Source organism: Chiroxiphia lanceolata, chromosome 10, assembly GCF_009829145.1.
Source record: "Chiroxiphia lanceolata isolate bChiLan1 chromosome 10, bChiLan1.pri, whole genome shotgun sequence".
NCBI lineage: Eukaryota > Metazoa > Chordata > Aves > Passeriformes > Pipridae > Chiroxiphia > Chiroxiphia lanceolata.
The window spans coordinates 16,601,349-16,613,921 of NC_045646.1; the positions used below are offsets into that span (position 1 = coordinate 16,601,349).

The window sequence follows — 12,573 nt, forward strand, 5'->3', positions numbered from 1 at the left end:
AGTAGTGGAGAAAGTGCCCTGGAAAACTATCTGAAACTTTCATCTACTTTTGCTTGTTACAGTCTAGTGAAATGAGCTATTACTTTTGGAAACAGACTTATTTTCTTTAATGTGCTTCATATAGTTTATCTCATTCCCCACAGTGAGCAATAATTCAAAGCACCACTTAACCTAACTGCCTTAGAAACACTTTATAAGATAAATTATTGGACTTGATGTGATTTTGATCCACTTTTTCTGGTCTGACATGCAAAATGTACACCCAGGATGCTGCATACCAAAATAATGCCAAAGAGAGATTTTTTTAACATACTTTCTTGTGTGTGAGAGGAATTTCTTTGAAAATACAGGCAGATATGCCTTGCTTTATGACTGTTGCATTATGGTTGGGGTTTTTTTTTTGTTTGTTTAGTGGGTCTTTTTTTGTTTTGGGGAGGTGTTTTGGAGGTTTTTGTGCTGTTTGGGTTTTTTTTTGTTTTGTTTGCTGTTTTTTTGTTATTGTTGGGTTTTTTTGAGATTTTAATAGCAGAACTCTTTTTGCACATGAGGAATTGCTTAAAAGTTTCCAGAAGATTTTCTTTCAAAAGAAAAAAAAAAGCTAACAAAACCATTGTGAGTCTGAAGGAAGGATGTGGAAGGGCTCACTCATTCTAGTGCCAATGGTTTCATTACAAGCTTTACATTTGCTCTTGTGGGGTTTTTGTTTGTTTGTTTTCTTCTTAAAACACCACTACCTGTGTGGATTATGTGAGATTTTGATCTTCTTGTTACTTTTGAGAGTATGATTTAGTCCCTGTATTTTTGAAGCAAAGCTTGAAGCCTTGTCCTGAACATTTTGTTGTTCTTAGGTTACTTAAGTGAGAAACAAGAACAAAATAATCACTTTGGATGGAAGTAATTCACTTCAATACAGAAATGTTTGGTTTAATGGACCATTTTTCTCCATTTTTCTGCTCTCCTTTCTTCACAAATATCTCATTTTCCCTCTCAAACACTAATAACTGATCTCTGCCTACATAAAGATCTAAACATTGTAAGAAAGAGACACTGCTAGTTTCAGATACAACATGTTTTTCAGAAGTCTGTCTGATTTAAAAGTGTCATGATTTACAATCACATTATAATCTCTCCACCTATTTTTAAGTGAAAAAATTTGAATAACAGAGGAAGCTGGCTAAATAATACCCCAGTTTTACACCTTAGTGGCCTTTTACTTCTGTTTAAATTTCCCATGGTAAAATATATTTACCCACATGCACTGTTGCAAGATCACCAATGATGACATGAAAACTGCACTCTGCTTGGAGAGCTGAGAGCACAAATCAGCATAAGAATATAGAAAAACACTTCTTTTCTCCTCTAAACCTGTCAAGTCATAGATTCTTCTCACAACACCTACCTGATTAGATGTAGATGAAATTTCTTATTGGTAGCTTTGTGGGTTTTCATTCAGAAAAAAAGCATCACTTACTTGCTGCTGTGTTCAGTTCTGGGAGGAAAGCTTCATCCTGCAGTCACCACACTCCAGAGATTCCCTTCCTCAGTGGATTGTGGGTTGAAGTCTGCAGTGGGAACAGTTTGTGAATCATTTGGATTTTAATATTGCATTTACAGCCATGGACCCAAATCTTCAAGCTTTACAGTTTTAGTTGTGTATCCATACATTTGGCAGAGTCAGGCTGAGAAGGCCAGGTGCCATTCACACACCTCTTTATAATCATCAGAAGAGATAAGTGTTTCTTTTTGGCATGTCACCTTAACTGGTTGGTTTTGGGAAACCATACAAGAGATAGATATCTAATTTTCCCCTCAATTCCCACATTGATTCTGTGCTGGAGACAACTGACACCTTTTTTTTCCTTGTCAATGGTAAGGGGACCCCTGGTTCTGCTGGACAGCATGGTGAAAAAGGAGAGAAGGGTGATCCAGGAAGAGTTAGGATAAAAGGTAACCACAAGTTTTATCTTTGGTCTTTTTGTTTCCTATACAATATCTAAGCAATAGTGTGAGAAAAACATATTAATCTACTCTTTAATAAATTCATTAGTTCAGTAAGTTACTGAAACCTAGAGGGTATGTATGTCCAAACTGCTTTCTTGGTACCATCTCTTCTTGCTAAACACAAGATCAACACAGTATTTTGTGGTTTTTATTCTATAGTTGAACCATAAAACAGTTTTAACAGCATGTTATTAATGCTAACAAATGATTTTTCATGTCCTGTGATTGATAGTTGGGGTCTTACAGAGGTTTGCATAGCAAAGACTCAGCAGAATACAAATACTATTGTACAGAACCACCTCCTGAAGTGTCATATATCAATATCACAGCTGTTACCTCAACTTAAGCCACCAACATCCTTCTTGGGAAAAACTCAAAGTTTCAATGACTATTCAGATTCCTGCTCCTATTTCTAAAAATTACTCTTGACCAGGCATTGAAGAGAAACAATAGGCCACTAGTTGCACAACTGAAATTCTTGTAATTAAATAGATCAAAACCTCTCCACAGTTATGGTTATGATTTGCAAAAGCAAAAGAAACAGAGCAATAAATTACAACAATCTGAAGGCAAAGCTTAGTTAGAAATGCTAAACTAATTATTCAAACAAAAGATTGACCATCTTATTGTTTATAAAAAGCTAGCTTAGCTTTGGATGCCTGTGGGTTTTTTACAGATGTTAGAGAGGGGAAAACATTTTCTTCTATTTGCAAAGGATTTCTTGACACAGCAAAAGTTCCATTTTCATAAATATCAGTGCAAGAGAAATCTAGGGGGAAAATAAAACCTTTGGGAAATATTGATGCAAATATTCTGCATCATATGACATTGCTACAGACTGATTTCACTGAAATTAAGAATGATTTCAATATTTTAACTCTCTGTATAGCACAAATAAAAGCCACATTCTTGTGGTGCCTCTAAACATGTCTTTTACAGAGAGACCAAGTTGTTCCATGAGGTGTCCAACTAAAGCCTTCCTAAGCCTAAAATACTTCACCAAGGAAATGTGAATTGAAGGACTGGGAATTATCATGCAGATATGATGAATGGTTATTCAGCATTTACCTAAGAAGAAATAACCTCCACCTCCCCCTCAAAAAATAATTACTGTAAATATTATAATTCCTTTTCTTTTCAAAATATTTTAAGGATTAAAAGGTGAAAGAGGACCTACTGGGGTTCCAGGATTTCCAGGCCAGAGAGGTCTTGATGGCAGAGATGGGGAACTAGGATTACCTGGGGAAAAAGGAGTTGAGGTATGTTTGACTCTCTCAGATTTTTTTTCCATTTCAATTAATGTATTATCTTATGAGAGGTTATGAAAGTTTTTATCCACTGAAAAATTGTTTTCTTGTAAGTATCATTGCTTATTTTGGTATTCCTGAATATAATTTCTGCATATACTGTGTCCCAATATTATGGGATCAGGAAACAAAAAAATCCACTAACCCCTTTGTTCCTATTGCCCTTAAATATTTAAAAATACTAACGTCATCCATGTAGTCTCTTAATTGTGGAAAGTGATTTCTCCAGATGATCCCCTAAACATGCTTTCTCATAATCAAAGAGAGGAGAGAAATTAGCTCTTGTTACTTCTTACCAACAAGTTTTCTTTCAGGGCGATGCTGGAGTATCGCTTCCAGGTGATAAAGGATTCCCTGGGCTCCCAGGACCTCCTGGGGTAAAAGGACAGATGGGATTGCCTGGTTTGGGGTTTCCTGGCCCTCCAGGAGCCAGAGGTAGCCCTGGAGACTTTGGTGATACTGGTAATGTTGGGCCACCTGGTCCAAAAGGCCAGAAAGGTAATTTTGACTCTTTACATTAAGAATGAAATAACAAAAATACATGTTTGGTGGCATCCATTACAGTTTCATGTGTATTACATAAAGTGTTATTCATTTATAGTGAAAATGTTCTTAATTTATAGGAAAATATAACTTATATTTAAGACTTGGTCTGGTTTTTGGTTATAAAAAGTGCTTAGCCAAACAAAAACATCTACACTGAGAGTGATATGTATGAACCAGAACTATACATAGAATTGAAATGAAAATATTATTTCTTTCTTTCTTTTTAAAGACAAATTTCCAAGACAAGTGAAATAAAACCAAACCTTTGTCTTTAAAAAATATAACGGTATTACAACAATTTGAAATATAACCAATATTATATAGAAAGTGTCAAGAAAAATATATTTTAAGATTCTCCATCAAAACTTAAATAATATGGAAATAACAATGTGCATAATTTCACATATTTACACCTAGTTGGTTAGTTCCACAGAAATATTACAGTAAGTGTTCAGACTCCATTTATTCTAAAATTAAATAGGCCAGTTTCTTCTCCCTCTTGCTTCAGGTGAAACTGTCTGCATCACATCACCATACCCTGGAAATCCAGGTCCCCCAGGTTTTAAAGGTGTTCAAGGTATGTTTATATATAGGAGAATTTTTGATTTTAATTGAAATTTAAGTTGCTAATTTTAAAAAAGAAGATATCCTAAAAAGCTACAGTATTCCACTTTTTCAACAGATACATATCTGAAAATGTAAAACTGCAAATACAGAGGAGCATAGTCATCTAAAAGAATCAAGGGCCAGACAGCTGCAGTTTGCATGATCAAAAGGTGTGCAGGCTGCCTCCAAAGAAATAATTAAATGAAGGTAGTTTCAAACTCTGTCCTGCCTCAATTGAAATGCATGAGAGAGTCTGTAAAATATGCAGATGGCTGGAGTTGGATAAGACCTGGAGTATGTACATCTGGATACTGGGAAAAAGAGATGTGCAAGGCAAAGATATGCTGCAAGGCTGTAATTTCTAAAACTATATTGCTCATGGCAAGTTGAAATTGAGCCCTAAAATCTGAAAACTTATTACCATTATTTCAACTTTTTAAACTTACTTGAAATGCAAAGAACTCATCCAGGAACTGGCAAGACGTTTCTTGTGATCGCCTCCAAAGCATTTGAAATTCCTCAGAAAATCCTGATCAGAAGAATTGGAGCTGGTGGATTTTCAGGCTCCTTAATATGGTATTACCCAGTTCCCTGATACCACTATTGTGGGTGGGAACAAAAATTTATACAGACATGAAAGAACAGGGATTTGTGTATTGAGCTCATCTGCACCATTCCAGAAGCAGGATATAGCACGGGAGAGTGTAAGAACTTGAGCTGACACCTGTCATTCACTGGGTTAATACTGTTGATGTCCTGTAACACTGAAATGTTATAGGAAAGATTTTTTTTCTAATTGACTCTGGTGATTTGCAATCTGCTGTTTATGGAGCAGGGAGCACATTTGAGCACTCTGTCAGTTTATGTACTTCTTTTTCATTTTCAGGACCAAAGGGTTTAAAAGGACTCCCTGGGCATCCTGGACCAAATGGCTTTGAAGGGCAAAAAGGCCATCGAGGCAGGCCAGGAGCAGGAATCCCTGGGCCAGAAGGTGACCTGCTGGTCAGATTGTAATATATAAATGCAGGGAAAGATAGCTACCATGGTAGAACACTATAGCATAGAATATAGAATGAAACACAAACTTCAACAAAAGCTAGTGAAACAGAAATCTTTATCAGTATCCCTTTCTTTATTCCAGCTTTGCAGGTGCTGCAATAACCTAAAGTTCAGTGTCCAGAGAGGAAATATTCTCAGAAAACTGAGAACAATTAGTGAAATTTTAGGAAAGGGAGTAAACCGGACAAGAGTGACAGTAGTCAAGACAGATGCTGCTCCAAAGAAAACCCCTGTCACTTCCCACAGGAATTACCTCCTTCAATCCTCATGTATCATTAGCTATAAACGAGAAACCTGAAATTTAATGTATGGTGTTATTTTTCTTTGCAAAGTAATAATTTAAATCTGGTTACATTTGGATTATAATGTAACAGCTTGGGGGGAAAACAAACAAACAAACAAACAAAAACCCAAACACCTCCTGAATTATGCCCTATTTGAATTTAAAAATCCTATCAACAGGCTTTCGAGGCACAGCTGGTGATCCTGGTGATCAAGGTGAAAGAGGATCTACAGTTGATGGTAAAAATGGCCCTCCAGGTCCACCTGGCATAGATGGTCAGAAAGGTCTTCCAGGTGACACCACATATGGCCCTCCGGGAATCCCAGGCAACAGGGGACTGCCAGGACCCCCTGGTGCACAAGGAGCAAGGGGTAATCCAGGCATTCCTGGGCTTCAAGGTATGGGCCAGTTTTTATGAAACAGTTTATGAAACATTTTGTTAAAGGAGAAAATCTGAGAAAAGATGGTCCTAATTCAGACAAAACTTCCTCTTACCTGGATCCATCATGGTGACTGTGAACAGTACACCCTGATTTTACATTTACATTTTCACAGTTTAGGCTGACCAGCCAGTGAGGGGATCTGCACTGCAGGAAGAGAAAGATGCCTTTACCCAGTTCATGGAGTAACAGTGCAGCTTCCTATTCTTACTATTACTTGCTGTCTGGTGCCCATCTGGGCTTGGGGCTTCCTGCTCTGCCACACAGATAGTCCTTGCCTCAGACTGTTTAGTCAAACCTGAACAGACTGGAAAAGGGCAGGAGAACACTCAGGGAGAGAGGGGTGAATTTCTTTGCCCAGAGTTATGCAATAAAATCCTCAATGTCTTGTGCACTACACTCCTTGCTTCTGCAGGGGAGTTGTGCTGGTTGCTGCAAAGAGATCTCCACAGTGCATTTCCTTCCCACTTTACAGAGGATATTGCTGTTTCCTTTTATAGGTCTTCCTTTTGCCCAGTCCTAAGCATTTCCACACATCCTTCTGTGCAGGGAACACCTGTAGAACTGACCCCAGAGCTGTGTGCCTGGTGCAGGCCAGCGAGCTCCTCCCACTCTGCTCCTACTCATCAGAAACTATCATCCTTACCTAGAGATGAGGGCTGAATTCATATTTGTTCCTTAAAGAAAGGAGCTTTCCACAGCAGCCAATTCTAAATTGCAGGAAAGCACCAGTTTTCACAAACTGCAAAAACTAGAGGACAATTAAGACACTACAGTAACTGAACATGTACATTTCAAAATTAAAATTAGGAATTCTGAAGGAGGGTGAGGAATGGAACTAAAACATTTTATAATGCTGTTTTTTCCCAGGACAACCTGGCACCCCAGGATTTCCAGGTGCCAAGGGCTTTAGAGGCCCAGAAGGTGATATAGGAGCACCAGGCTGTCCAGGCTTCCCTGGTCCACCATGTGTCACAGGCTTACCAGGGCCACCAGGACTCAGAGGTGCCATGGGCCTGCCAGGACCTCAAGGTATACCACATCCATGGGGTTGCCTCACAGCACTAAGCTTTGCACATATTTTGTGGCAGATTTCATCACATGATTTTTGTAGCTGACGTGGCAAACACGTCCATGGGGCCTGCCCATTTCTGGGGTTGTACATTATATTTTGCGCATTTCTTTAAACTCAAGGAATGTAGAGTGTCCATCCCAGGTATTTCCCAACTTTCCTTTCTTTCCCATGGTGTTCTTTAACTGGCCAAATCACAGTGTGTTCACTATCAAGTAACAAATGGAAGAGTTAACTCTTATTCTGTTGTCCTCATAGCTTAACTGAGCTCCTGTCACTACTGTGATACTTTTATCTTCCTTATTCTTAAGTGGAATTGTTATTTAGGAAGAGCTAGGAGACATATATATCAAATGTATTTACAAATTAGTAGGGATTTTTCACTGCTCTTCTACTGATATGTCTATCACTAAAGAAATACAAGAAAACAAACATTCCAAGTGATAAATCTAGGCAGGGCCAGGATTCCAACATGGTAATAAAGCTTCCAAGTAATTTTGCCATGTTTGCTGATATTTAAATTTATACCAAAACTTTCTGCTTTTTAGATACAATTGCTGAACCTTTTCCTGCATTTACATACATAGATTAAAGCTCTTTTTCTCAGGTTTACCAGGCTTTAAAGGTCAGAGGGGAGACAGGGGCCTAGCTGGGCCACCCGGAATCAAAGGTCTGAAAGGTTCTCCAGGCTCACAAGGTCCCCCAGGTCCTCCAGGCTCACAAGGACTTCCAGGACTTCCAGGCAACAGAGGACCTACTGGTTTCCCAGGAGAAACAGGTGTGTCAAACATCCTGCAAAACACCTCATCTATCACATCTCTTGTAGCGGAAACTATTTCTGCTGCTGTTAACACTAGGAAGTACTTTGCACCCTCCTTCCTTTCCAGCTTCAAGAATAAGACCCTGCAGCAGGGTAGAGTCAATTAACCATAGCATCCCTTGTTCTTTCTCTTATGATAAAATCAAAGGGATGGAAATAGTTCAATGCATGTTGGTGCATCCTGGTGCTTTAGCTGTTTTACAGCACTGACCTATTTTCATGTATTATTTCCTGGCTGTAATAGGTTGTAATATGCTGTAGTAACAACAATATGTTTAGACATTGGCCCATTTAGGAGACTGGTTAACAGTGCCTTGGGAGGCAATCCTGAAGGGCAAAGAAGTCCAGGAAGGCTGAATATTCTTCAAGAAGGAAATCTGAAAGACACAGGAACAGGCCATCCCCATGTGCTGAAAGACAAGCAACAGGAAAGATGACCATCATGGCTGAACAGAGAGCTTTGGATGGAACTCAGGAAGAAAGGGAGAGTTTATGAAATTTGGAAAAATGGCCAGTCAGCTCAGGAAGATAAGGGTATCATGAGGTTACGCAGGGAGAAAATTAGAGGGGCCAAAGCACAACTAAGACCTCGATCTGGCTACTGCTGTAAAAGACAATGAAAACATTTCTATAAATACATTGGCAACAAAAGGAGGGCTAAGGAGAATCTCCATCCTTTATTGGATGGGAGAAGGGAAACATAGTGACAAAGGATGAGGAAAAGCCTGAGGTACTTAATGCCTTCTTTGCCTCATTCTTATGTAAGACCAATAGTTCTCTGGGTACCAGGCTCCTGAGCTGAAAGATGGGGACAGGGAGCAGAATGAAGCCCCCATAATCCAGTAGCCACATGCAAGATCTGCTGGTGTGTTGGGGATAACAGCTTGGGTAGTAAGTGTAGCCTAAATCTCCAGGAGGTGGCAGCAGGTAGGGGGAGAATGTTTGTTTCAAGGGAGTCTGGGTTTCAAGAGATGTTTGATCTTGGCATGAAGCCAAGCTCCAACTGTTGGTTCTCTACCTCTGCTGATTTCCTAAGGAGTCCTTCTGAACTTCCTGCTTTTGCTTTATACTCTTCCTTAGAATGTGACAGTAACAGTATAAGCAGACTGAACATGTAAATAAAGCATTTCATATTACCAGGAAGCAAAGGGATTCAGGGACCCCAAGGATTCCCAGGACTCCCAGGAATACAAGGCACAATGGGAATCTCCGGTGTAAAAGGCGAAGAAGGAAAAATGGGTCCACCTGGGCCTAGTGGAGAATGTGGGGATATAGGAATAAAAGGTTTGTAAAAATCCACTTCACTCTGTAGTTATGTTGATGCTGTGTTCAGTTTTGCTACTGCTGTCTTAGGAATATATTTACTTTTTATAGGGAAGAGAATAACCATCTCCAAGGTACAATCACAGGCAGTACACAATTGCCATCTTTGGTAATCTTTCATAATTCTGATATAATATCACCTGGGTTACTACTGAATTACCTAAAAAGCAAAAGAAGTAGGATAAATTTTGTTAGCAGTGAGCCTGATGAAACAACTGAGAACCACATTAGTATTTGAAGGCTTTCTCTATTAGTGAAGTCATTACCAAAATTAATTTTCAGGACGTGTCATTCATGAGATATACTTACATTCCATATTTTTGGCTCAAAGGTGAAAGAGGGTCTCCAGGAGACAGTGGCTACATTAACATCCGTTTAGAGAAAGGACAAATGGGAGACCCAGGGTTTCCTGGTGAGAATGGATTTAGAGGTGAAAGAGGTAAGTTCATAAAATAAAGCCCTGGATTCATAAAATAAAGCATAGACATACATTCTTCTGCTATAAATCACTGGTTTTCACAGGTAGGGACTCATGGCTGCAGAAACACTCAGCAACCTTATCATGTTTATAGATTCTTAAAGTAGCAGGATAGTTTCCTTGGACGATTACACAATACACAGAGTGTGGCAATAAAAGCGTTACCATAATCAAAATAAGTGACAAATAATGGCTTGACTTCATTAGTCATTATCTTGATCTGCAATTAACTTCAGGTGAAAAAGGCAATACTGGTTTCAGAGGCACCCGAGGATTTCCAGGGAAGAATGGTGTTCCAGGACTGCCAGGTGACCAAGGTGACACTGGAGTGATGGGGTTTCCAGGATCATTGGGTTTCCCAGGACCAAAAGGCTTTAAAGGAATTACAGGTTTTCAAGGAGAACCAGGTGACCAGGTAAACAGAGTGGTAGTGAAATGTCCTGGACTTTGCAGTTATCTCCTGCCTCTAAGAAATAGGATGAAGGGTGCATGTACTGTACTCACCTATTAGATCTTCCCCCTCAGAAGAGACTGTCAGTATAGTAGGAAATGTAAATTGCCTAATACCTAAATGCTTTGATTACCTTTTAGCAGGAACTGTAGTTGGAGTCAGCAAAGGGCCTCTCCCAGCTGCATGTTCTGAGTTTGTTCTCTTACCACTTGGTGGAAGTCCAGGCTACACTACACTAATTAGGGGGAAAAAAACACCATCAAGTTGCACCATCAAGTTTTTACCATTATTCCTAAGAACAGATTGCCAGATCACTTACCACAGAGATCATAACACAGCAGCAGTACAATTAGGAGATTAATATGTAGCTGCTCCTTCATATCTTGCTGTGGCCAAGCCAAGAGACACAGCAAACCAAGTCACCTCTGGCTGCAGTGCCAGTTTGCCCCAGGCAGACCCCAGGCAAGCAGTACTGCTCAGGAACAAATATACAAACTCACACATACATGTATATACAGACATAAGGTACAGTTCTTCACTTCTTGTGTGCTAGGTAGACAGACAGTGAGATTACATGAAGCATAAAGCACAGGGTTTTTTGGTAAAAGGGACATATTTTTGCTTGATTTATATTGTATGAAATTTTTTTGAATAGATAAGGTGTGATTTGCTGATTATAGGTCATTATTCAAAAGGAAAAATGGGGAAATCTTTACATTTTTATTGTTACAATACGACATATTGCTGATTAATGTTTATAGCAAATTTTGGGTAACATACAACAATATTTGGTATATTTTTATGGTACCTTATAATCAAATTACTCAGGCCATCTGTGAGGAATTTAAGATGTTTGAGCCAAGAGTTAGAATAAAGTATAAAAGCACAAATTCAAAATTATTAGCAAGTCTAATCTACAGTTTCTTGGAAGTGTTAGCGGTCAGTGTTAGACATGTAACAAAGACAACATGCTTTTCTGTTGATCTTAAGATACAGTTTTTCTAAGAGCACCAAATGCTCTTATAGATTATTCCTGCTACACATACCATATGTCAAACATTTGTATTTTGTTTTTTAAAAAAATCAGGGTGACGTTGGCTTACCAGGAATTCCTGGAAATCCAGGACTGACTGGCCCAAAAGGATGCAAAGGTAATGAGTTTATACAGATAGGCTTTGAAAAGAGCAATATTGTTATGATGTGTGTGCAATAGATGGCAAGGACTCAGTAGGAAATATAATGTCACTTCTGTCCTGTGTTCCCTTAAAACATGAGTGTAATTAGAAACAAGTCTGACTTACCTGAAAGCAAAAATTGCATTTCAGTATACCCTGTGACAGTTTTTTCCTTTAAAAGATGATCTTACTAATTTAGAAGATAAATTCCTGTCCAATTTCATAGAGTTTAAAAATTCCATAAAAAACCATGTACAAATCCATTCTTATGGATATGGAAAATTAGTCAATATCCATTGACTAATTATTGATCAATTATCCAAGAGAAAATGCAATCAAGGTGAACTGTCATAATTTGCATGGGCCAAAGCAATTTTCATTCTGTGTTCTCTCAGTCCCTTTTATAGCTGTTAATATCTATCAGTAAATTTTCTGATCTTACAAAATTGTCCAGCTTTGCTTTTGTGGATGAAAAAGATACTTGTATAAAATGGAAGTTGCTGTACCTTCACAGGTGAGAGAGGTGACCCAACTCCTCTGCTTGGTGCACGTGGTCGGAAAGGGGCTCCCGGAGATCCAGGATTACCAGGTACCTCTGTCTGACTGACGAAAGAATCGGATTTAAGAGCTTGTTTTCTCTCAGTTGTGTTAGCAGAGAGGGAGCTCTGCTTCCTGTGCATACTGAGTGGTTCTGTAGTGAACCACAGGGATTAAAGAGACATCCCAGTGTGCAACAAGCGTGGCATGAGCATAGGAGGTGGAGTCTACTGGGGTGCAGTACAGCACTGATGGACACAGCAACACTCACTGGAATCAAACCTGGCCTGGCTCTCTTGTGCTGGCCATTTCTGCTCTGTCAGGTAGCACCAGTGAGGTCTGTACAACTCACTGCTAATAGGCAGATGCAAAGATCTGAAATATTTGAGTAAGATTCTCTTTCTAGTCAAGTAACCCTTTACTGGATTTTATATTTTTTAACTTATCATGAGACGAAGAATGGGCAACTTTTAAC

The 12,573-nt window shown here is 39.0% G+C and overlaps 1 protein-coding gene and 1 long non-coding RNA gene across 2 annotated transcripts in view; one reads left to right on the top strand and one right to left on the bottom strand.

Annotated features, from left to right (window-relative positions):
- LOC116791883 (collagen alpha-4(IV) chain-like) overlaps positions 1–12,573 on the top strand; it is a 69,166-nt gene that overhangs the window by 38,228 nt on the left and 18,365 nt on the right. The window contains 13 exon segments of the mRNA XM_032698319.1: positions 1,875–1,947; positions 3,154–3,260; positions 3,623–3,806; positions 4,363–4,431; positions 5,347–5,451; positions 5,982–6,200; positions 7,113–7,274; positions 7,922–8,092; positions 9,275–9,418; positions 9,789–9,896; positions 10,172–10,350; positions 11,474–11,537; positions 12,076–12,150. Of these exon segments, the coding sequence (XP_032554210.1) occupies positions 1,875–1,947; positions 3,154–3,260; positions 3,623–3,806; positions 4,363–4,431; positions 5,347–5,451; positions 5,982–6,200; positions 7,113–7,274; positions 7,922–8,092; positions 9,275–9,418; positions 9,789–9,896; positions 10,172–10,350; positions 11,474–11,537; positions 12,076–12,150 (1,660 nt within the window).
- On the bottom strand, positions 1,463–9,892 carry LOC116791884. Its single transcript, XR_004358895.1, has 3 exons — positions 9,767–9,892; positions 3,179–3,240; positions 1,463–1,562 (listed from the first exon to the last, which is right to left on the bottom strand). It is a non-coding gene; the product is annotated as an uncharacterized LOC116791884 (long non-coding RNA).